The sequence below is a fragment of the Sodiomyces alkalinus genome (assembly GCF_003711515.1).
Source record: "Sodiomyces alkalinus F11 unplaced genomic scaffold SODALscaffold_2, whole genome shotgun sequence".
NCBI classification, from domain to species: domain Eukaryota; kingdom Fungi; phylum Ascomycota; class Sordariomycetes; order Glomerellales; family Plectosphaerellaceae; genus Sodiomyces; species Sodiomyces alkalinus.
In genome coordinates, this window is record NW_021167080.1 from 5,403,095 (window position 1) to 5,426,686 (window position 23,592).

The following is a 23,592-nucleotide window of genomic DNA, read 5'->3' on the forward strand; positions in this document are numbered from 1 at the left end:
ATCCGCTAGCGATTGGGGCGCAATAGAAAATAAAGACGAAGATGAAGTAAGATGTTGCGGGAACATGTCTAACTAAATAATAGCATAGCCTTAATGATATCTTTCCCTTTATAAGGAGAGCTTATAGACCTCCCATGGTGTCGAAATCCCTTCCACTTAGATATTTGCGACCATTCGGGGGTTGGATAAGAGAAGTGAGTGAGTGACAGACAAACAAGACTATTCATCATCTTTCCAAGTATGAAGATGAGGAGAATGCATCATCTCGGTCGTGGGATCTGAGGCCGGGTTGTCGACTCTTTTCTTAGATCGTCACTGGACCCTGCGGTCGTGACCAAGGTCTGGGCCGGTGATCAGGGCAGCAGCATGGCGATGACTACTCCATATGAGAAGCAACTGAATAGAGGGCTCTATTAAAATAAGGTATCATGGTTCGTCTATATTTCTTTCGACTGCAACTGGGTGAAGAATGAGAAGAAAAAGACAATATTAAAAAAAGATAATGCTACACGTACATGGCTCTTCGACCCCGCGATGGCGTCATGAGATGAAGCACTACAGTGTCAGGTACTTCGTAACTTAGGTATACATTGTCGTCCGTACTAAGGTACCTAAGTAAGGTGCCCGTACACAGGCAAATACGTCCTCCGTACCTCAGAAGTCAATAAACGTCCGTTTCTCCTGATTCAGACACTGAATCGCGTCTACGTGTACGTGAAAATACTCGTATTACCTTAGTACATCCCGTAAACCCCTCCCCCACCTTCCCTTTTCGTTGAGCCGTTGAACCGTGAGACCCCACCCAGACCCAGACCTGAATCGTCGCGAAAGCTCAACGTTGATCTCCCGAGGCCCTCAACACCAACAATACGTTCTCAATCTTTTATATATATACATATTTTATAGGTCCTCCAATCCAATATCCCCCTTTTAGTACTTCTTTGCAGCCCTAGCTGCTCCCATACCTACCTATAATCACCTTATCACCGCCATGGCTGACGGAAAACGCGTAGTAGATTCGGACAAAGGCAACCATCTCCCTCGCCCCTCGCCCCTCGCCCCTCGCCCTTTCTCCCCTCCTAATTCTTCTCCTCCTTCTTTCTCCCGTCCTGACTAACCCGAATTCCTGCTCCCGCTTCAGTCTACACCGTCCTCATAACCAACGAAGCCTACCTACCCGGCCTCTTCACCCTCGACTACTCCCTCCGCAAGCATGGCTCCCGCTATCCCCTCGTAGCCCTCTACACCGACACCGTTCCCGCCTCCGCCCATGAAGCCATCGACCGCCGCGGCATCCCGAAACAGCGCATCGAGTACCTCCTGCCCACCAAGGGGCGGGACTACTCCAACGACCCGCGCTTCTACGACTGCTGGTCCAAGCTGACCCCCTTCAGCCTGACCCAGTACACCCGCGTCGTCCAGCTCGACGCCGACATGCTTGTCCGCCACAACATCGACGACCTCATGACCCTGCCCCTGGACGACCCCGCCGTCTCCTCCGACCCGGCCAACCAGTCCACCAGCAGCCGCGTCTTCGCCGCCGGCCACGCCTGCGTCTGCAACCCGCTCCGCAAACCCCACTACCCGCCCGACTGGCTCCCCTCCAACTGCGCCTTCACCACCCAGCACCAGACCCCGGACCTCGCCCAGCACACGGGCCCGGACCCCACCACCGACAGCCCCCTCGGCTACATGAACGGCGGCCTGCAGGTCGTCAACCCGTCCAAGGCCCTCTACGCCCAGATCCTCGACCACATGGAGCGCGGCGCCGCCAACATGGACTTCGCCGACCAGAGCCTCCTCAGCGACCTCTTCCGCGCCCGCTGGGTCGCCCTCCCCTACGTCTACAACGCCCTCAAGACCCTCCGCTGGCCCGGCGTCCACGACGCCATCTGGCGCGACGACCGCGTCCGCGTCGTCCACTACATCCTCGCCCCCAAGCCCTGGGATGAGCGCGGGCCGGACGGCCGCTGGAACGGTCCCGCCAACCCGGACGACGACGTCACCCATCGCTGGTGGGCCGAGTACGATGCCGAGAGGAGGGCTGCCGAGCGGGACCGCGGGATCGATGATGGGTTGTAGAGACGAGGGGCGGCTGGCTCGGTCTGCTGTCTTCTGATCCTCTTCTTCTCCCTTTTCTTTCCCTTGCTTTTTCCTTTTCCTTTTTTTTTCTTTTCCTTTTTTTTCTTTTCATATATATATATTTATTGTTTTGGCTTATTCTTTCTCGTTGGAACGACGCGTAAAATTCAGTTGGATAATGAACAATCTCCACACACGTATAGACTCCCAGGCATAGACGAACCATCAACATAATCCGCGCAAACTATACATATTTATAAATGTATATATATATCCTGTCTGTCATTCTGCGATTCGTCTCTACGCACATCTCAATCTAAGCCAAGTGCTTCAAGCCTCCAACTCCACCACCCATAATCACTTTGCATGCCTAGACAAAGCAAAACCCCCAGGACCAAAAGAAGAGCAACTACTTCAAACGAGCGACCGTGCCATCCTACACTCTTCCGCCCCCTTTCTACCTCAGGCCATGCTCGTCACCAGGATGTCTCTCGCAGGCGGCAAACAAAAAGGAGAGCAGAATGCGTCTTTCTCTAGGGTATCGTTGTCCAGTCCGGGTGCAAAATAAACGAAAGCGGCAAAAGGAAGAGAAGCAGAAGAAACGGGAGAATAAAAGGAAATGGGAGTGTAAAAAGTAGCATTATTACACCAGAGATCGAGAACACCTCCATCGCCGACCAGCCTGTTCCCATGTGCCCTGTTCTAAATAAAGAAAGAAAAAAAGGAAAAGAAACAAAAAATTGCAACGCTGCCCTGTTCATGGTCCACGTTGTCATGAGAGATATCCGCCCAGTAGACCGGGAAAAGGAGAGAAAAACAGAGAAGAAAATAAGAACACAATAACGATGCGGCGAGATAAACGCCTGGCTGATTTCATTGCGACCGACCGCGCTGAGCAAAAGATACAGACAGGGGGCTTGCTTCTTCAAATACCGCCAGAAGTTGAGTACTGCTTATATTTCTACAATCAAACAGACGCGTCAGCACAATATCCTTTTTCAAAACAGTGAGAGCGGTCACTACACAATCGACTCACCTCGCTCACTCTGCGGCGGTTCTCCGGATCGAGTGCATTGGTCGCCCCCATCAGTGTCTGACCGATGGCCTTGCTCGCTCCAATGACGGGTCGGAACACGATCGTCGGCGCGCGCTTCATCATCACCTTGGCCAGACCTTTTGCATTCTGGCTCTCCATCACCTCGCCAGGAACGGCAATGATGGCGTCTCGGGCCAGGTTCAAGTCACGAGCGAGGCCCGCATACCCGCCACGGAGCCCCTGGATGACACCCATCGGCTGCTCGGCGTAGAGGCTGATCTTCTTCGGCTGCTCGTCCGTGTCGCTCGGATCGTCGCCGTCCCACGACGTCGCCTCCGCCGCCGCCGGCTTCGACAAGAGCAGTCCCTCCGCCTCCTGAAGCGCCGACTGCGTGCCGATCGCCACCTTGGCACCGAGCTTGACCACCCCCGTCCCCGTCGTGCGCGCAAAAGCCGTCGCACCCATCTTGATGCCGCGGAAGATGCGCCCGTCCTTTTGGTACTCTCGGACGGGGATCTCGATGAGGTCCTTGAAGCCGCTGCCGATCGTGACCAGGTTCCGAATGGGAGCCAGGCCGGCCAGCACACCGGGGAGCTGCGTCTCCTTCACGTCCGGCATCCAGATGTCGTTCAGCGTCTTGCCCATCCTGTCGAACCCCGACACCCCGTAAATGATCGTATGGCGCAGAGTGAGGTGCGCCTGATCGAGGATGATGAAGTTCATGAATTCTGTTGTCCGACCGGACTTGAGCCCCCCGTAGTCGACACGCTTGGGTTTGAAGTCGAGCTGCACCGGGATATCCATCACTTCGACTCTCTGGAGGAACGGCACATCACTAGGCGAGCTGTGCACCGGCACAGCGTCATCCTTGAACTCGAAGAAGCGCGTGATGAAGTCGAGCGCATCTTGGTCCACATGGAGCCGGAGAGGTAACACGTTGACCAGCAAAATGATGTCCGACGCAGCGAGGTCTGGGTTCGGCTTGACGTTGAGAAGCTCGATGCGGACCATGCTTGTGTCCATTTCCCGCTCTCCCGCATCCTTGTCATACGTTGCGAATTTCTTCCATGTCGATGTCGGAACGTGGTCGAATACCTCGAGCGTATGGACACGGACGTCGATCGAGCTTTGCGTCTCTCCAGAACCGGGCGGAAACAGAATCGCATCGACATGGACTCCCTGAAGCTCGAAGGTTATTTTGTGCCGCTTGCTTCGGTCCAACCTCAACTTCCTCTTCTTTTTGGGTCCGCCGCGACCGCCCGTCGCTGTGACGGCCGTCGTGGCTATCGACTCCGTTTCAGTGAATGTGGCGCCGTCGTTCAGATCGTCGTTAATCATCTGAGCCAGCTCGCGGGGGTCGCGATTCGCCGGGATGCCAATGTAAATCGAGTTGAACAGGTAGTCGCCGATCACGTCCACCTCGTCCTCTTCTTCGTTGACCGCATTTCGGCGTTCCATTGCTTTGTGCTCGACTTTCTCGACCGTCTTTGTAATTTCATTGCGCGTCCGGTCCCAGTCGAAACCATCAAACAGGTTCCAGATAACATGAACATCGCGGACCGACACCCGTACGGGACTCCGCTTGACCAGGTCAGGCGTTGCTCTGTCATAGCAGTTGTTGGTCGAATTCCATACCCACGCAAACGAGTCCAAATCTGGTTTCTTGGTGAAGTAGTCTTCGTCCATCACCAGTTCGCTGGTTGTATCTGAGACGTCCGATGTGCTACTATGAAGGTTGGCTCCCAAACCTTCAGCACCCTTCCCTCTCCCGGCGGCAGAGTCACCGAGACTACCAGACATGAGTGGGTTGCCGGCATCAAATAGTGGCTCGGCTGTCGACGTATCCACATGATGCTGAGACGTCGCCGGCAGGGTACCAGAGCCCGTGGGGAAATCGAAATCGTCGTCACTTCCAACCGCCTCGACCAAAGGGAAGTCCGCATCAAAGTCGTAGACACCTTCCGCTCTGCCAAAAGCCTCGTTCGAAATGGAGGCCAGCAGATCTTGGACAGGCACGACCTCCGTCCTGTATTTGGCCTCCTTGCTCGGCGGCGTAGGCGGGGTCAACGCATTGGCCAGGGATATGAGAGTCTGGGTCGAGTCCGCGCACGTTTCGAGAATCAAGAGATTATCGCGGAGTTCGATGTCGACTTGCTTTTCGCCATCCTCACCGTTGCCTATGACCTTGACATTGACCTTGGCGGCTGAAATGTAGCAAATGTTGACGAATCCTCGAGACATGAGCTCAAAGGTCCATTGTGACGATCTGTCCTGGGGATTGCGACGAAGCGCGCGCTGCCCGTCCTGGTCCGGCATTTTCGACACATCATCCGTGAGAAGCAGCGAGGCCTTGTTGATGTGAAACGTCGCCGCTGTGTCCACATCCTTGGGGAGACCGACCTCAAAGCGGGCATCGGTCAAAGCAATGACAAGCTTCGACATGCGGTCGAGCGGGTTCAGCCCGACAAAACAGTGTCTGAAGACCACGTCAACCTTCGTTGGCTTGTTGTGCGATTGCTTCAATTCACCCGGCCGGGAGATTGGAGACCGCTTCTTGTGAAGTGCAAGGTGCGCTTGTTCGCCAAGATTGGCCACGGAAGCGGCTAAAGTAGCCTCGAAGTCCTGGGGTGTGGCATCAGCCGCGAGGCCCAGCACGTCCATCACAGTTGGCACGCGGTATTCGAAGGTAACGTCTCGCATCCTGACCTTGATGGCAGGCTCCATCTCGTCGCCGACCATGCGCATCATCACCACAGGACCCTGGGATGACGCTCCCAGGCTCGACGGATCAGGAGAGCTGATGAGGTCTTCGCGCTCGTTCCTATTCAGGGAAACATGACTAACACCAAGAGCCACCAGCGAAGGGAAAGTGATGTGAGCGACATCCAACTCCTTTAAACCGGCATAGAAAGTGCCGACCTTGCCCCCAAAGTCAAGGGAAGCATGAGCGACGCCAATGTTGCCCAGAGTGAGTAGGCCTGGGCGGTCATCCTCGGGCAGGTACTTGGCGACCGTTGAAAGACGCGACACTTCTTCTCCCAGAGTAGATAAACAGCCAAGCTGTTCCATGCGGCTGACCTTGACATTGAGCCGACCTAGGGAGACGAGGAGAACTGCGCCCTTACGCCTCTGCCGCAGCAGGGTGTCAACCATGATCTCGTCGTCCCCCTCGTCGAATTTGGCTTTGGATGGCGTAATGAGTTCGAGCAGGCGCTCCAGGTCCTTGCCCATGGGGTGGTTCTGAAAGTCGAAGCGAATCGCGTCCATCTCCGCGACGATCGGAGGGCCCGCCCTAGAGTTTCTCAAGAAAGGACCGGCCAGACGTGCCTTGCTGGTGGAAAAGACAATAACCGTATCCCTGCTGATCATCTTAACGGCACTTGTCTCTAGCGCAGCGCTGCAATCTTTCCCGTTGAGTTTTAGATTGAACCCCCCAATTCGCATGTCCACTTTGTTCTCGGAAGCCGCTGATTTGTCGTTGGGGTTGATTGGCGTTTGGAAACGAACACCCCTTGGCTTCTGATGCTGTTGAACCTGAACCACCTGAACCGGGTTCTTAATGGATGACGAAGGGCTCGACGCCATCGATGAGCTTACGTTCAGGAAGCTGCTCAGACCCCCAAACCAACTGAATGTCTCATCCAGTCGTTGTAGGTCGAGTTGCACTAGCAGAGGTAATGTCGTAACTTTCGTTCTCGTGGAGTCGGAGGACTTGGTTACCAGTACCGAAACGTCAGCTCCGGCCGAAGGGAACTCGTCTCTCACAGATGCTCGCATCTGTAGACTTTGATCGAAGCAGACAATGTCGTCGTTGGCATAACCAAACTTGAACCTCCCAAGGTCGACCTTTGTTTCCCTCGTCGCTCCCTGAGTCTTGGAACAGATGGAGACGTTTTCCAGAACTGTTTGAAGGAGAATTTCCGGTTGAAGGTGGTGCATACCAGAAGAGCTCATCATCCTCTCGGCTGTATCAGCCACACCTCTTAGCTGGTTGAGGAAGAGGAGAGAAATTCTTTCAAGGCAAACCCTGATGGCTGGTAGCTGGCCGTCGCTTGACTGGTCCTTCGGCTGGTGTTGCTGGCCCTGTGTTGTCGCCTCGCCCGCTTCTGCGCTCGCTTCAATGGCCCCGTTTATGGCCTCCAGCAGTTTTCCGACCACGGTGGCAAGAAGGAAACCAAGGGACGCATCAAAGCGAATTTCCAGAGGCGACAGAAACACTTCAAGCGCATCATCGGCTTGTGGCTCAGTGGGCTGAGCAGGCTTGGGTTGAGGAGGGATGCTCGCCTCCAATCTTGGAGACGTAGGGTAGGTCGAAAACGCCCCTGGCATGGCTGCCGCAGCGGAGTTAACGCTCCTCGCTGAGGACATCGTAGATTGCGCCGCTGACGCTGCTATCGCTGGCTGCACGTGGAGATGTTTGTGGCGGGATGGAATATAAATCGAAATACGATCCAGTGCGATGATCTCCTTGGCGAGTCTAGTTGGACCGCGAGGAGTTGCCACATCATCCTGGGACGGCTCAACAGCGTTGTCCTCACTAGCCTCAGGTATTGGTTGTGGCTGCGCTGATTCCTCGTCGGATTCCTCATGTTCGGCTTGTGGAGGCGAAGTCGGATGCGAGGCTTCTGTTGTGGGTAAAAACGAACTGCTATCGTCCGTTCCTTGGTGCATGAACTCACTCTCCATAGAGATTGGCTTTGTAGGTGAAGACGGCTGCCGTGATTCCGTGGTCGCATTGAGAGACGAGGGAGATGGTTCAAGCTGCGAGTGCCACTCTCCCGGCGCCTGCGAGGGCAGGTGTTCGGAATTCGTGTGGGAGAAGGCGCTCATGTACATGCTCTCAGCTTCCTCGTGAGTGAAAAGGTGAGACTGGGCCAGGTCGTCGTCGGCCTTGAGTTCTGGACTCTGACAGCCCGTGGGAGAGCACTGGGAGGCCCAAAGGGTCCCGGATTCAGGCAGGGGAGTCTCTTCTGCTTCCTCTTGAAGCAGGTCGAAAGAGGGCTGCGATGTCGGTTGTACCGGGAGTTCGGAATGCACCCAAGGAGATTCGTGAACCTCACCAGACAAGTCATTCGAGCGAAACGGGATCCCCGGGAAGGGGAAAGATTCTTGGTGTAATGACGCCCGAGGGGTATTGCCGTTCTCTTCCTCCTGCTCAGGATCATCGTCCAGTTCGTACGGGATTTGCAAGGCAGCTTCGCTGTCGTGCAGGAGTGCTTCGTCAATCTCGTTGAGGTGGACCGAATCGTCAAGCCGACTATCATGGAGGTGGGGTATAATGGGTGTTGATGATTCGGCTGTAGGACTAGGAGACGCGGGGACAGGCTCAGAAAAGGAGGACGTCTGCGATACAACAGGAGAAGACACGGACGGTGACCGGGAGAAGATCGAAAAGACGTTAGCTTCGGAGATGAGGAACGCCCGCACTTGCGAAAGGGCAATGTTGCGCTTTCCCTCCTTGGGTTGGATCAGGGACTCGCCAGAGCCATCGCTCACTTCGGTCGTGACGCCCTCAACGTCTATACGGTCGAGCGCAATCTGGAAAGTGACGATATCAGTAGCGGTCGGGCTGGCTTCCAGGGGGACTTCAACATCTAGCTGGAAAGTGACGCCCTGAATATGGACCTGGGTACGGTCGACGATGCCTTGGAGGAAGTCGGCGAGAAAAGCGGGAAGCGAGAGGGGCTCTCCCGTGCCGAAGCCAGACTCGTCCTCTTCACTAATCGCGCTATCGCTCAGGGAAACTGAAGCTCCAAAATCTTGTGTCTCGGCCTCCAACGCGTCTTGCAATCTCTTCTTCTCATCCGGAGGTTGAGTCTCAAGAAACGAAGCAGCAAGATCGAAGGTGTGAGGGACGACGTCGGCCCGGCGGCGTGTTTTGCTAGTATTTTTCCCCTTTTCCTCGTTCCGCCCGGACATTTTCAAGCGAATATCGACGCCATCAACTTCGACAATGATGGGACTTGTGTAGAAATCCATGGGAATCGTGACATTCAGCCTCAGGACTTTGGCTCGTTGCAGTTTGAAGGAAGGTGGTAGCTTGAGCATCTGTTCGAGTTTCTATCACCGGGGCAAGCAAAGGTCAGCATGGTCCGAGGAAGACACCATGGCCCCGGCTTCGAGACACAGAGCACGAATTGGGGGGGGGGGGGGGGCGCCGACGAACCTTCAAGCGCACTCCAACATCCCTGAATTCAAACGTTGTATTCCGACCCAGGGCGAAGTCCAGGTTGTCGAGATCGAGGGTCTCATCTTCGAGGAGCTCCAGCCGGGAAAGGGCATAGCGGAGCAGCCGCTTTGGCATGGTAGAGCTCCGGAAACTTTGGAAGAAGGTAGCCATATTGGGCGGCAACCAGCTGGTCTCGATGACCGGCGACAGCGAGAAAACGGGATAGAGGGCGGAGCTCGGAGGACTTTATGGAGTGGGAAGCCTTCGAAACCGGGAACGGGAAGTGCCGGCCCGGATGACAGAAGTGGTTGAATGGACGGATGAGGAGAGGAGGAGCCCAACAGGCTCCAGAAAATGGCTGTTGCTCACCGGAAGCCGGAGGGCGAAGCAGTGGCGGGCGTGCTATCAGTTGAGCCGCGGCCTACAGCGGGGATGCAGGTCATCGTGTGGTCGTCATCAAAAGCGACGATGCAAGACGGGCAGAGACCGGCTGGGATTTAACGGTAAATAAGGCTGTAGGGTATGGGCGGTCAGAAGGCTTTCGAAGGGGGATTACTGTGTAAGGAGTAAATCTAACAGGGCGAAGAACAAAAGTATGTACGGAGTAAGGTAGGTTGAGGGACCCCGGTGGTCGGATGGGCTGAAGCCTGGAGAGGTAAGTACGGAGTTAGTACCTTGGACCGGACCTTGCTGTTGTACCTGTAGGTACATGTCCTTAACAAGCCATCACCTTTGTATTAAGGGGTATGGGTAAGGTATGTTAGTTCAAGCTCGCCTTTGTACATATGTCTGAGCAGGATGCCCAGTGAGGTAATGTCGATTGTTAACAATATGTGGGACCCCAGTCCCGTGATCACGCTTCCTGACACTATATTACGGATACGGGGACTGGCTTGCTCAAAGAGGGGCACCTGCTTGACATGGCGATGCCTCACAGGTACCGCTACCTAAGGTACGAAGTACCTAACATCGACCCCACACCCACATTGGCACTTGATTGCTGCACCAATGTCAAAGACGCTCGTGACCGCGTCGCAACCTGAAATGTCGTCCTCCTATTTATACCGAGGAGCCAACGCTACTTGATTTGTTCGTGTCAGCTTCAAAATTTGCCAGAAACTTCCCCCAAACACCTACGTATGCATGCAATATGTACATTTCAGATCGTAACGGCTATGGAACGAGTCGACGTCTTCGTGGAAGCCTAATGATAAGCCCAACTCCGCGATCTGAAGCACAATCTGTTGACACCACCGTCCACCCCCTGCGGCCAACTTGACATGGCAGAATGTGGTGTTAGCAAGGAGTGTAAAAATAACCAATCATGATGAGAGGGGGGAAAAAAGGAGGGGGGGTATTGGGAGGAAGAAAAGAAAAGAAGGCAAGTTGATACAAGCATATTCTTTACTTGTATCATCAAACTGTTCTTTGCCTATCCATACATACTAAAGCCCTTCATGTGAGCTCAAAATAAGTCTTATCATTAATCGTTTTTAAAATTCATGATTCGTGATTCGTGAGTACCATCTTGGAAGCAACATCGTCTTGGAAGGCACATCGTCTTGGAAGGCACATCGTCTTGGAAGCAACATCGAAGCACGAAAAGAGTAATACTACCTAGAAGCTAAAATACAAAAGGGGTTCCAATGCCCTCCGAGACTGGCATCTTACGACTTATCCGTCTCCATCTCCCGTCCATAAGCCTCCGCTATCCTCCTCCCTACACTCTCTCCACTCCAGTACGCCCCGGTCGCCGTGCCCAGCGCCACGAAAGGGGCCGTGTGCTCCCCAGCCAGCCACAACCCCCCTTCCGGCACTCCGTCTCTCATGGTCCGGATATCCTTATCGCCTTGCTCGAGGCCCACTTGGAAGTTGCTGTAACTGCCATTGCCGGCCAAGTCGTCGTGCAGCCAGTCCGTCGCCAGGCACCCGGTCGGTTGGCAGTCCGGCGATGCCTCGTCGTACTGCGGGAGCCGCGAGTAGTACGGCTTGAAGAAGCTGTACAGAAAGCCGTCCCGCTGCTCCTCCGTCTGCATCTTGCCCAGTTCTTCTGTGATGAACTGAGACTCCTCCCCGTATATATAGAACAGGAGCGTGGGGTGTGAGGTAGCAAGGCCTGACGAGGCCAGCTCCACGATCTCCTGGTTCCACTTCCTTGGGTTTGTCTCGGGGGCGTATCTCGGCGCCAACCACTGGCAGAACCCCTGCACTACCCGGCCTTCGGAGTCGGGGACGAGCCAAAACGCCTTGGGAAAGCTGATGTAGACCTAGTCTGGTGTCAATGCATTTGGAGTCAAAGAGCACGTCATGCAAGGAATAACACGCTAACCTTCTCGAGACATCCATAGCCGATGGAGTTGATTCCTTGTTGAAGTCTTTCTGGGAGCGAGGGGTCAAACGCGGCGAGGTTCCTTTTGAGCCACCCCAGCGGCGCGGTCAGGATCACTTCGTCAAATTCGAGAATGGCACCCCCGCTGGTGCGTATCCTGGGGTGTGGTCGATCCTGCGTTCGTAGCTCAACCCTCTCCACCCGCGTGTTGTACATGATGGTTGCGTGCTCTTTTGCCGGCCTCGCTATGGTTTCGAGAATCTTGTGGTAAGTGTCAGCGCAGAAGAGGTTTTCTATTCTGATGGTCAGTATGCCTTTCGTTTGCGCAGATTACATAAAGGAATGAAAAGAAATGGCAAATGGCAAGAGGAAAAGAAAAAAAAAGGAAGAAAAAAAGGGGGGGATATTTACCGCCCTCGATACACTCCTCCAGCCAAAAGAACTTGAGACTTTGTCGAGTAATAGGGCTGCCCACAAATGCACCCCAGAGCTCAGACACCTGGAGGACGGTGTTGCGTTTTCGCTCAAAGTCCGCTTCAGTTTCGGGGATTCGTTCGACCACCTTCTTCTGAAAGAAGTCCCAGAGGCTCTCTTCGGCGGGAATCGTCGTCCAGTGCTTATTAGAATGCCTGAAAGCGTCCTGCACAATATCCCACATAATCTCGGAATAGTTTTCACTGTCGTTGAGATGAAAGAGTTTGCCAGACTCATCGAACATGGAAGTCCGCGTGTCCCAGCTTCCAACTGCCGTGTTCGTTTGCTTCGCGAGATCCAGCATGGGATTTTCGCTGGTACCGTGGATCCAATTGGGCCCTAGGTCAACCAAGTGGCCGTTGGGAAGCCGTTCCTGAACCATACGGCCGCCGATTCTGTCGCGACCTTCGACGATGGTGACGCGGAATCCATACCGGCACAGAATGTCGGCGCAACGCAAACCGGCGAGACCAGCGCCCACGATACCTATATGAGGCTGTCCGTCCAAATCAGAGAACTTCTGCTGGGGGGAAAAAGAAAACAAAACACCGTTAGCATAATGTTGATTGCTCATTTTATCTTCCTCGTTTTCACGAAGAATTGGAAAGTTGGATGTACTTTGATTACCTTTTCGAGAGAGTCCATAGCAAGTGATCCCAGAAGTCGGGTTTTCTGAGCCCCGACGATGCTGTATAGACGGGTGGACCTAAGGTCCTGGTATATCTTGGAGGAATCACGGAGAGATGTGCTTGCGTACGTAATGTAGTGAGCATCCATGTGGACAAGGACGAGTTTTACAAGTAATCAAACAGCTGGGAATAAATCAAAATCATATGAGACGATTTAAGGTCGGTCATGGGAAGAAACGGAATAGAAATAAGTTGGCATCGAAGGTGTGTGATGTTGCAACAGCTGCTTGGTGTTCCTCTTATTATTGGAGTAGGTCCAAGCTGCGCAGGGTGTGGTCTTCTGACCAGGAATAAGGGGGTGTTTTGCAGAGGGAGGTTACGGAGGCGAGTCTGATACACTTGTGTCTAGGCCATATATCGTGGAGTAACGGGGAGCATGGGGCGGATACAAGTCAACGGGGAGGCGATTCCATAAAGGGATACGGAAGGGATACACGTTCCAACGCACGCCGTTATTGCCTTCTGCCTCGCTCAGGACTCAGGGCAGATAGAGCAATTGAATGAGAGGTATCAGCGGGGATTATAAATCTATCATGTCCTCGGGAACGTGAGAAAGACGGAACGCGGTCCCATGTCCATCGGCACTACCTGGTCAGGGACAGGAGATCATGGCGTGGCCAAAGGCCAGAAGCGTGCCGTGCACTGCATGGCAATACGTGGTGTGCAAGCGTTGTAGTGGCGGCAAGATGCGCAACTGGGAGATAAGGGTGGGAGGTGAGCATTTCTTCGGTGAGAAGCTGCCCTCCAAGGACTCCGCCTAGGCCTTGAATCCCCGATTTCGGATGATGGGATTTGGCTCAGGGTGGCATGCTACACTTGAGGTACCTTAGTAGGAGGAGCCAACTAGCTCTTTTGTTGGATCAGCCAATCGTTCTCGTCCCTCTGCTCCCGTGCTCTTGGTTGGATAGATAAAGGGGACAAAATAGAGAGAGAAACGAGGGAAATACATAAACAAATCTACTCCATACAGTTTGATACCGGAAAGGATCGCCCGGGAAAGATTGCGTGGCCGGATGAAACTCTCGATAACCATCTTACATCATGGAAAGGGGGGGAGAAGAGGTGATGTTGGTTATGGAAGAGAAATCAGATCTTGTAGAATTATAAGCCGACAACCCTTCACTCGTTAGGTACCACTGCTCTCACTTTGTGACTCTGTACATGGGCATCTCAACGATGCTTCATGACAAAGGCACAGTTGAAATGGCGTGTCCTTGAAAGGAAAAGCACACATACTCACCTGGCTACACCAGACTAGGTGGTATTCGACATGGACGGCTCGACTGCAGCAGCATGCCAACAAGAATATGACGAAAAGGGATGACCCAGGAATGGCAGCCTTTGGGTCTAAACCGTCTTGAGTACCAGGGAGTGATGATCTCGAAGTGTCGAGGATGCCCAAAAGGGGTGGTAGATCCGCAGTGTGCAATCCCGAGACGCCGGGGTTAAAACTCCAAAGTCCGAATGGAACAGGGAGTTTGAAGAACGATCCAACTCGCCAACTCGCCAACTCGGGCACTCGAAGGATGATGAGAAAGAAAAACAAAAGGAGCCTAACCATTCGCCATTCGGGAGCGTGGGGAGCACGCTAGAGAGGACAATTTCGTCTTGCACTCTTTTCGACGTTCCTCGCTATTTTAGTAAAAACCAGCTGTCGAATACCCCCTCACCGGGGGACACGGTCACTGACAGTTGGCACGCCCCGGAGTGGAGACAAGTCTGGGAGATCGGCCCAAATGACCAATCATATAAACGTCGATGCTCAGCATATGGTCCAAGCTCCCATCTTCCCCCAGACGAATATGACATCTGAAGCCGAGCCGAGGCTCCCAAAGCCGACACGCAGTAAGAATGTCCTCGCGCCCACGAGTTCCTTGATTAATCTGGTCATTTTGCAACTTTTCTTCCTTCACTCTGATTACCCACGAACTGTCGACATTATATATGCTTTCGCCATTGATTACTCACTGGACACTCCTTCGATTATTACCTACCTTCAAACCTCTGTCGGAGAGAACCAACCACCCAGACCATAGGGTGTGTCGCCATGGCTCCTCAAGAGACATTCACTCGCGACGAAGTCGCCAAGCACAACAACGACGACTCGCTTTGGACAATCATCGACTCAAAAGTCTACGACTTGACAGACTTCCTCGACGCCCACCCGGGCGGTGCCGCCGTCCTCCGCCAAGTGGCCGGCCGCGACGCCACCACCGACTTCTATAACCTCCACCGTCACGATGTCCTCACCAGATACGACCGCACCCTCCTCGTCGGAACTATCCGCGGCGAGACCTCGCAGGTGGTGAACCCGGGACCCGGCGAACTCTCCCGCGTTCCCTACGCCGAGCCGACCTGGCTAGCGCCCCCCTTCTCCCGCCAAAACCCCTACTACAAGGACTCCCACCGCCGCCTCCAAAAGGCCATGCGCGAGTTTACCGACCGCCACGTAACCCCCGAGGCCCGCGATGCCGAGGAGTCCGGCGAGTACATCTCCCAGGAGCTCATCGACCGCATGGCCGCCAACGGCGTGCTGCACATGCGACTCGGCCCCGGCCCGCACCTCCGCGGCGTCGAGATCCTGGGCGGCGTCGTCGACCCCGCCGAGTTCGACTACTTCCACGACCTCATCGTCGCGCAGGAGCTGGCCCGCACCGGCGCCCGCGGCTTCCAAGACGGCAACATGGCCGGCATGACCATCGGCCTGACCGTCGTCCTCAACTTCGCCAACAGCGCCGCCCTCCGCGATCGCGTCAGCGCCGAGGTCCTCTCCGGCCGCAAGAAGCTCTGCCTCGCCATCACCGAGGCCTTCGCCGGGAGCGACGTGTCCGGCATCCGCACCACCGCCCGCAAGTCCGCCGACGGGTCCCACTATATTGTTAATGGTACGAAGAAGTGGATCACCAACGGTGTCTGGTCCGACTACTTCGTCACCGCCGTCCGCACGGAGAAGGGACTCAGTGTCCTCTTGATCGAGCGCGGCGAGGGCGTCGAGACGAAGCCCATCAAGACGAGCTACTCCCCTGCTGCGGGGACCACCTATATCACCTTTGACAACGTCAAGGTCCCTGCCGAGAACTTGCTGGGCCAGGAGAACAAGGGAATCCACGTTGTGCTGAGCAATTTCAACCACGAGCGGTGGACGATGGCATGTAAGTTTTCTTCCCACCCACCTTCGCGCCTCTCCCATCATGACCACTCGACCATGGGGCTGGAAACAAGCTGACAGGAAAATCGAAAGGTGCCACGGTCCGCATGTGTCGAAACGTGGTCGAAGAATCCCTCAAATGGGCTAATCAGCGGATCGTTTTCGGCAAGCCCCTCATCGACCAGCCTGTGATCAGGCAAAAGTAAGTACCGCAAAAAACATCTACTCCCGGCGGACCCGAGTGACCGCGGGGCCCCCCGGACACCTTTCTTGCCTGGCTAACCTTGCCTGCCCCTTGCAATAGGCTGGCCAAAATGATCGCGTTGACCGAGGCGAACCAATCTTGGCTGGAAACCATCACCTACCAGATGTGTCAGATGCCTTACCAAGAACAAGCGAAGTACTTGGGCGGCCCCATCGCCCTCCTCAAGACATCAACCACGCGTGCTGCTCACGATATTGCCGATGAAGCCGTTAGTATCTGGGGTGGTCGTGCTTTGACCCGAACAGGCATGGGCCGTGTCATCGAGATGTTCAATCGTTCTAACAAGTTCGATGCCGTGCTCGGAGGCGAGGAGAGCATCTTGGGCGATCTCGCAGTCCGGCAAGCGATGCGCCATATGCCGAAGGAGAGGCTATGAGAAAGCGAGCTGCGACCACCAAGGCGTTATAGTGTTATATATGCAGCCGAGAATCTTGACAACGGCTTCTTCGGGGCGGGAGAATGGCCCGCTTAGTGGAGCGCGAAAATCTACCGACGGTTTATACCAGGCGATGGTCTTTTCTTGTGCTGTTTGGGTTAGGTTAGGCTATATATTCCATACAATTTTATAGTAGACAACCCGCCATCTAGAGGGGCGACTAGACTTACCAGATTACTTGAATGGCGGGAGTACAACAGCCTCGAGAACATCACCAGAAACACCGATCATCGAGAACCAAGTTCATAGATTCAACACATACTTCCATTCACTTCCTCGACTCTCGGTAGGAGTCGCCGCCTGGGGTATCATTCACCGCCGAGAGAGCAGCGAGCTCTCCAAAATCCTTTTCACCACCCGGTCCAAGACTGAAAGAAATCTAGAGTCGAGGAGATTTCTCGAGTAAAGACCCGACCGTCTCGTTCACTGTCCTCAACTCCAGCGAGTTCATTCTTTCTTCTCCCATTTTTCACTTCCGTTTTTTGGGGTTGTTTTGTTTGCCGTCATAATCCAAAAGGATAATAAACCGGCAAGTGTAATTTTGCCCAGAAAAACCCGAGCGCGAGAGGGCATCACCTTGTCGACCGTTTCGCTCGAGAGATGTCCGGGATCCGTGCTTTGCATAAACCTTTCCGTGTGCCGATTTCATGTACCGAGTCGTGCTGCCGAGCGTTAAGAGGAAACAAAGGAAAAACCAAAAACAAAAGAATCGTGAGGCAGAAGCTGATATTCAACAGCTTTCATCGTAATGCCGGAGGGACCGTAACCAGCAGCCCATATGTGCGATAATCTCTGCGCTCACTGCCTGAAGGCAACAGCAAGGGCACCCCCGTACCGATGAATGTCGGCTTCTTTTTTAGTTGTTGGGGCATTGAGCCTGGACGTGGCCTGGCTGCTGGCACTTGTAGCAGATCTTCTCGCCACCAGCCGATTCCTTGGGGCAGTCGCGGGAGAAGTGACCACTCTCGCCACAGTTGTAGCACTTGGAGCCGTTGGTGCAGTCGCCTGCAGAATACACGTTAGTTCTGACAGTACCGATAATGGGCGGAATCTATCCGTAATACGTACGCGACATGTGTCCGAAACCACCGCACGAGTAGCAGGTCTTGGGGGCACCGTAGCCGGAGTTGTAGCCGCCGCCGCCACCACCACCACCACCACCGTAGCCGCCGCCGCCGCCGCCGTAGCCTCCGGCCTTGGGGCAGTTGCGGGCCATGTGGCCGGGCTCGCCGCACTTTTGGAATGATTAGATTTGGAAACCGGGGTATACAGGGTGGTATACAGGGAGGATCCCTTACCTTGTAGCAGTCGCCACCCGATCCTCCTCCGCCAACATTACCGCCGCCCTGGGGGCAGTCACGGCTGATGTGGCCGGGCTGGCCGCAGCGGTAGCAAGACTTGTTGTCCTTGGGGCCGTCGGGGCATTCACGGCCTATACATAATCAGCATAACGAACCAAGCTGCAAGGTTCAGTGTGGTGATGATCTTACTCAAATGGCCCTCATCTTAAGTTCATCCAGTGTTAGTCGCCTTCTGATCACGCTGGACTTTCCGCGTTGAATGAACTTACTTCCGCAGTTATAGCTGCATCTCGTCAGTAACATGTACATTGCAGATCGGGAGCACAGGAATATATGCTACATACCACTTAGAGGGGCCCTTGGAAGGGCACTCGCGGGCCTGAATAATTCTGCGTCAGTACGAGTTAAGACGATAAAGAGGTGGCTGTATCTCGGCGTACCTGATGGCCGGTAAGGCCGCCTAAGATAGGATTAGCACACAATGAAGAAGTATGGTGAATAATCAGAGAACCTTAACTCACAGGTGTAGCAGGCTCGGGGAGCCGGGGCAGTTCCTTGGTAATCCATTGTGAAAAGATTTGCTGAGGGGTTTCTGATTGAGTGAGACTATGATAAGAATTGTTAGTGACGCTGCGACGTGACAACGATAACGCTGGAAGGCGAGCTTTGTGGCAGAGCAGAACAGGATAAAGCTTAATCAAACAAAACAGCCATAGTACAAAACTAGGCCTTAAAGAGTTCAACGCGCGAAGTAACTGGGAGACTGCAAGAAGCAACGGACAGGAAAGGCGACACGTACAAGGCGAACGGTGAATGCGTAACTGGATAGGATAAAGACATGCGCTGGGTTAGAGGGAAGGGATGAAGAAAATTGTGAATAAGGATAGAAGTGGCCCCAACGTGTGTGGATGCACAGAAGTAGGGATAGGCTGATATAACGAGACCGAACTTTTTTTGCCCCCCAGACCGCCTAAAATTTTTCTGAAAAGCGCGGAAGTAGCACTTCCCACAAGCCGCAAGTGCAGGGCAAATACAAGTCGGTCGATTTGGTAGGAAGCCAATTACAAAGGGATATTGCTAGGGTTCATTTGGGTGACCGATGCTGGTGGTCCAACTCATGAGAGCCAGCACGAGAATATCATCTCCAGTCCAAAAGGTGGTGAAACGTTGCAAACGTCGAAAGTCAAAAGTCAAAAGACGAACGAACAGAGGGCGCGGGATAACAAGAACGACAGTATAATAAGAAGAACATCTTGGATTTGCCAAAACGGCGTATTCCTTACTTACAATTCCTTTTTGATGTTGGCTGAGAGCTCTAATAAGTTGTTATTAGAACACAGCTATGAAGTACAGATGTGGGAAATTGAAAATTGGCGAGGGGAATTTCCGATGAAAAAAAAAACCAGATATGTTTTACCGAAGCATGGTGGGTCAGCCTGGACAGTGGGGGGGCAAAATACCAAGAAAATGCTTGTGAGCAGGATGGGGACATGTGGAGTAGGTATCCCTGTGATAAAATATAAACGGACCTGTCGCAAAAATCGCCGACGGAGGGACTGAAGGAGGGGTAACGTGCGTCAAACTGGAGCTGTGCTCCCCACGGGTATGCGCACTTCGTTCCATCATCTGTCTACGAAGTCGGTACTGAGTAAGGGTGAGGGGCCTCAGGTATCAAATTTCGCTATAGCCACTCGAATTGGAACACTGTGGACTGATGGTTGGTCGTTCGCGCTTTTTTCTGGCCATCTCTTAATTATCATACCATCAGCTCCTCCCTTGGAAGAGACTGCGCACAGCGGCTCGACCCTTTATCTGCCCAAGGTCATGGGAATCATCCCCTCCTAAGGCAAGGTACCTGCTGTAATTACTTCGTAGATGAGAACAATTGCCCAATTATCCAGCCATCAGCCCAAATCTCGGACAACTACTCCTGAAGGAAAAGCTACTACGATTAAAACAATGTATTCAATGAATTTCTGACTGCCGTCTTCATATCTTTCGACTTTCAGCGTCATGCAAAATGGTGTTTCATAGACTCGAGGCGGATACCAATCCTCCGATGTTTTGCAGTGGTCCGCCGATACGGAGAGCGGATACGGATACCTTACCTTACACGTGTAAGGTACTGTTGCATTGTATCCGTACCTACCTAGGTACTTTAGCAACGTTTCTCTTTCCTGGCGAGCCAATCACGTACGGGAAAGGGTCGCCCACACGAATGCGTTTTCAAACATGGTCCGTGCATACCCATATCGGTACTTTGTCCGAGTATTGGGAACCACGAAGTAGGTACCTAGGTACATTCAGACCGATGACGTTCGCGTGCCGTGGCACTGCGAGTTTTCGCGTTTTACACGTTCATGGTGTGGTGTTCCGAATGCTCCGTACCTGCCTCCCATCGTGTCTCCCGTACGGAATAGAAGCCCTTATGAGGAGCTGGTGCCAGAAATGGCCAGCTGGTTTGAGAAGGGCCGTCCGGGTCTCCTCGACGCTCTCACTGCTGTTTGTGACCAGATCGACATAGATTTGCGGGCCGGTATGAAGCCTTTTTTTCTCTTCACTTCCGGCACTTTTGTCTAACCATGAGGAACAGAACTTCAGGATCGAAACCGTATGCACGAAGAAACAAAGTCCGAGCTAGAGACCCTGCGGTGTCGCGTTGCGGAATTAGAGAAAGTAGAATCGGAGAATCGGACCCTGCGCGAACAGCTCTCCCAGCTTCAGAAGAACGATATCGAGCCGGACCAGGCTGCGGTCGCCGCCTGTATTGCCCCGGCTTTGGCAACATTGCCAAATGAAGACGTTTGGAACAATTTGCTCCGGAAGAGTCACGTGCTGCAGAGGAAATATGATAAGCTAAATTCGAACTACAAAAGTCTCAGGGCCGCCTACAACGAAAAGAAAGAGACCCTGGAATTGTTTCAACGTTGCACCCAATGCCTCCAGGAAGCCTCCCGATCAGCAAAGCGTCCGCATGACCAGCATCCTGGGCCGGGTCCCGCCGACGACGCGTACACCGACGACCCTCGCCCTGTCCATCCGTCGAAAAGGCGCTCAAGGGCCTCCAGTGAAACATATTTGGGGGATCCTGCACGCGACGGGACAGCACATTTAAGTTTTTCTTCGGATCCTGGACCTTGTTCCCATCCCGAGGGCGAGGTTCCCACCTCGGTGCCCCGAATTCCCGAATCGCCCGCCGGACGAGGCTTCGGTCCTGCTGTGACTCCGGCCATCCGTAAGGAGGATGCTGGAAACAACGACGACATGGAATCGACAGAAGACGACGCGACGGATGCTGCGGATGATGATGACGTCGGCCTTCCCCCTCTGCCCGGGGCTGCTGCGGACGTACCTTCTGCCATTGCTATCAAGCCTGAGCCGTCTTCTGACGGGCTGGTCATCGTTGACGAACGCTCTGTCCGTAAAAGGAGAGCGCCAGATCACACGAACCAGCCGCCCCCCAGGAAAATCAAAATCGAAGCGAGCAGTTCAGATAGCGACCTGGGATTCAAGCAGATTGGTCTCGTGCCTCACGACAGCATAGATCTTGATGAAACTGGACAGGTACTCAACACGCCGAGGAAGAATAGGTTGCTGGACGACGCGCTCGCAAACGTCCATGAATCAGCTCCTCTGCGACTCTGGCCGGCAGCCAAGGTGCTGATCAGACCAGATTTGACGAATCAGCCTGGAACGAGGCCCATCGTGGCGTCATCAGTCTTGGCGCCCATTAGCTCGAACATCCGAAATCTCGAGTCGTCGACTAGAAAACCAGCGAGCAAGCCTCTCAAGAAGGGTCTTGACGAAGGAATAGAATCCTTGGCTGAGGACGGTGGTCCATATCGGCAGAGACCAATCCGCGGTCCTTCGATCCAGAGCCCTGCGGAAAATAGTCGTCTCGACAAACTCCTCAACACGCCGGCCACGAGAGAAGGGCCCACGAGTGTACGTTCCGCGCCCCCCACGCGAAGTATATCCCGGTCTCTTCTTCCCGGCCTTGGGCCGCCTCAGCGTAGGAAGTTGCCTTTTGGGGAAGACAAGCGTGGCAGGTCGAAAGACAGCTCACCGAGCCGCGCCGAGAAAGGTAGCGAGGTTGGAGGGCTGGAAACCGCACCGGAAAGGAAACCTCTAAGGCCAGCCAACGAGCAGGCCGAGCGTTCCCGGCCAGGTGCGCTCCGGTCGAAATCACCGTCAAGACTGCGGTTGGATGATTTCAAGATCAACCCGAAGTACAACAGCGGGTTCGACTACGCCTTTTCCGAGGTTGTGCGAGGCAAAGATGACCGAGCTTGCCTTCCCGGCTGTGTGGATATGAACTGCTGCGGGAAGAAGTTCCGTGCACTGGCCAAGGCGCAGCGCTCTAATACCGAGAAGAACACTTCAGAGGACATGAAGCTGTTCGAGGAGTATCTAGGGGACAGCATAAGCAGGGTGCTGGGCATGTCCCCGGCAGAGAAGGAAGAGCTTTGGCTTGAGGCCAAGACGTGGAAGCTAGCTAATCAGCTAGGGAAGCATCGCCACCACTATTCTCGGAGACCAACCCCGCCTGGGTTTTGGGACCCCGAATTTCCGGACACTCAAGCAATTGCCGCGGAGAAGGCAGAGGCAGAGAAGCGGGGAAAACAGGTGATACAAGAGAGGTACAGAGAAGCCATGAGACCAGGAGGTCGTTGGGTGTTCAAGGATGAGTGATAGATCCGCTGGAGCGTTGTTCAAGTGTCAGCCTACTAAGCGTCGAAGTCATATTTTAATTTTGCGGACTTCGATTGGCCTGTGGGATAATTAGTAAACGGATAGTCCTGAGCGGTTGTTAGATGGCGTTAGGGAGGGACTGCTGCGTGGTTTTAAAGCCGACCAGCCGTTGGGACCCTTGGGACTATAGGCGTTATCATGGGCCTGAAGATTCTTGTGGGATATTCACCTCTTTGTCAGCAAAAAAAAAAATCAATCATACGGACACATGTACGAAGTATGAGGCTCGCAATTTCGACGATGTTCGATACCTATCGGTCCAGTTTGCGATGGTTCCTCACCGAGGGTTTGACAGACAGAATGCGCCTCGGGCAGCTTAAGGTCCGTGCATGGGGCAGTTCAGCCAACCATCGATTCGCCAACGCTCTTTCCACAAGCTCCACCCTAACTATCCGTAATAATGGACCCCGGGCTTTTATTCCTCTGGGAGATCCTGACTAACCAACGGCAACCGTCAAGTAATTTTTTTGACAAGACACAAGTGAAGGCCGGACGGACCTCTCTTTCCCTTCCTTCCTTGCCTCGCCCCTTCGGTACGCCACCCTCCACCAACACCCCCTTTTGCAACGATCACTTTCCTTCTTTTCACAGTGTCGCGCTTGTCTTGTTCTATTTTCTTCCTCTGTTCCAGCGGTTGACATAGGTGAACCGGTTATTCAACTTCTCTTGCAGTCTTTACAGCCGTCAGCATTCGCCATTATTCTGTGTGGTTGTGGCCCCAGGCAACGGTAACACAGCCAAGGACCGGGTGCTGCCTCCTGTGCATTCTTCCAGACCATCTCCGCCCGTCACTCTTCGTATCGGGCAGAGGAAAACTGCAGACGAACCGGTTCTCTCGTTCAACTATACCCCTCGCCACACCGTCCGCATTCACCGAGATCAAAGGCGCGCAACGAGAAGGGAAAACAGTG

The 23,592-nt window shown here is 54.0% G+C and overlaps 7 protein-coding genes across 7 annotated transcripts; 3 read left to right on the forward strand and 4 right to left on the reverse strand.

Moving 5' to 3' along the window:
- Nucleotides 1-868: 868 nt before the first annotated feature.
- On the forward strand, nt 869-2,561 carry SODALDRAFT_331214 (glycosyl transferase family protein). Its single transcript, XM_028611401.1, has 2 exons — nt 869-1,028; nt 1,142-2,561. The coding sequence occupies exons 1-2, from the start codon at nt 992-994 to the stop codon at nt 2,080-2,082; spliced, it is 978 nt and encodes a 325-aa protein (XP_028469283.1). The 5' UTR covers nt 869-991; the 3' UTR covers nt 2,083-2,561.
- Nucleotides 2,509-9,592, reverse strand: SODALDRAFT_120474 (hypothetical protein). The gene is made up of 3 exons (XM_028606626.1): nt 9,285-9,592; nt 3,119-9,178; nt 2,509-3,043 (listed from the first exon to the last, which is right to left on the reverse strand). The coding sequence occupies exons 1-3, from the start codon at nt 9,456-9,458 to the stop codon at nt 3,008-3,010; spliced, it is 6,270 nt and encodes a 2,089-aa protein (XP_028469284.1). The 5' UTR covers nt 9,459-9,592; the 3' UTR covers nt 2,509-3,007.
- Nucleotides 9,593-10,357: 765 nt separating this feature from the next.
- Nucleotides 10,358-10,752, reverse strand: SODALDRAFT_120512 (hypothetical protein). The gene has a single exon (XM_028606627.1). The coding sequence runs from the start codon at nt 10,702-10,704 to the stop codon at nt 10,492-10,494; it is 213 nt and encodes a 70-aa protein (XP_028469285.1). The 5' UTR covers nt 10,705-10,752; the 3' UTR covers nt 10,358-10,491.
- Nucleotides 10,753-10,954: 202 nt separating this feature from the next.
- On the reverse strand, nt 10,955-12,867 carry SODALDRAFT_322601 (FAD/NAD(P)-binding domain-containing protein; the record flags this gene model as incomplete). The annotated part of the gene is made up of 4 exons (XM_028609736.1): nt 10,955-11,554; nt 11,617-11,909; nt 12,028-12,613; nt 12,718-12,867. The coding sequence occupies 4 exons, from the start codon at nt 12,865-12,867 to the stop codon at nt 10,955-10,957; spliced, it is 1,629 nt and encodes a 542-aa protein (XP_028469286.1).
- Nucleotides 12,868-13,757: 890 nt separating this feature from the next.
- Nucleotides 13,758-14,356, reverse strand: SODALDRAFT_349453 (hypothetical protein). Its single transcript, XM_028613423.1, has one exon. It carries the CDS (start codon nt 14,338-14,340, stop codon nt 13,906-13,908), a length of 435 nt encoding a protein of 144 aa, XP_028469287.1. The 5' UTR covers nt 14,341-14,356; the 3' UTR covers nt 13,758-13,905.
- Nucleotides 14,357-14,421: 65 nt separating this feature from the next.
- SODALDRAFT_349454 (medium-chain specific acyl-CoA dehydrogenase) lies at nt 14,422-16,568 on the forward strand (the record flags this gene model as incomplete). The annotated part of the gene is made up of 3 exons (XM_028613424.1): nt 14,422-15,931; nt 16,021-16,129; nt 16,232-16,568. Exons 1-3 carry the CDS (start codon nt 14,827-14,829, stop codon nt 16,566-16,568), a joined length of 1,551 nt encoding a protein of 516 aa, XP_028469288.1. The 5' UTR covers nt 14,422-14,826.
- A 3,731-nt stretch (nt 16,569-20,299) lies between these two features.
- SODALDRAFT_331218 (SAE2-domain-containing protein) lies at nt 20,300-22,988 on the forward strand. The gene is made up of 2 exons (XM_028611402.1): nt 20,300-20,465; nt 20,523-22,988. Exons 1-2 carry the CDS (start codon nt 20,378-20,380, stop codon nt 22,619-22,621), a joined length of 2,187 nt encoding a protein of 728 aa, XP_028469289.1. The 5' UTR covers nt 20,300-20,377; the 3' UTR covers nt 22,622-22,988.
- Nucleotides 22,989-23,592: the final 604 nt, after the last annotated feature.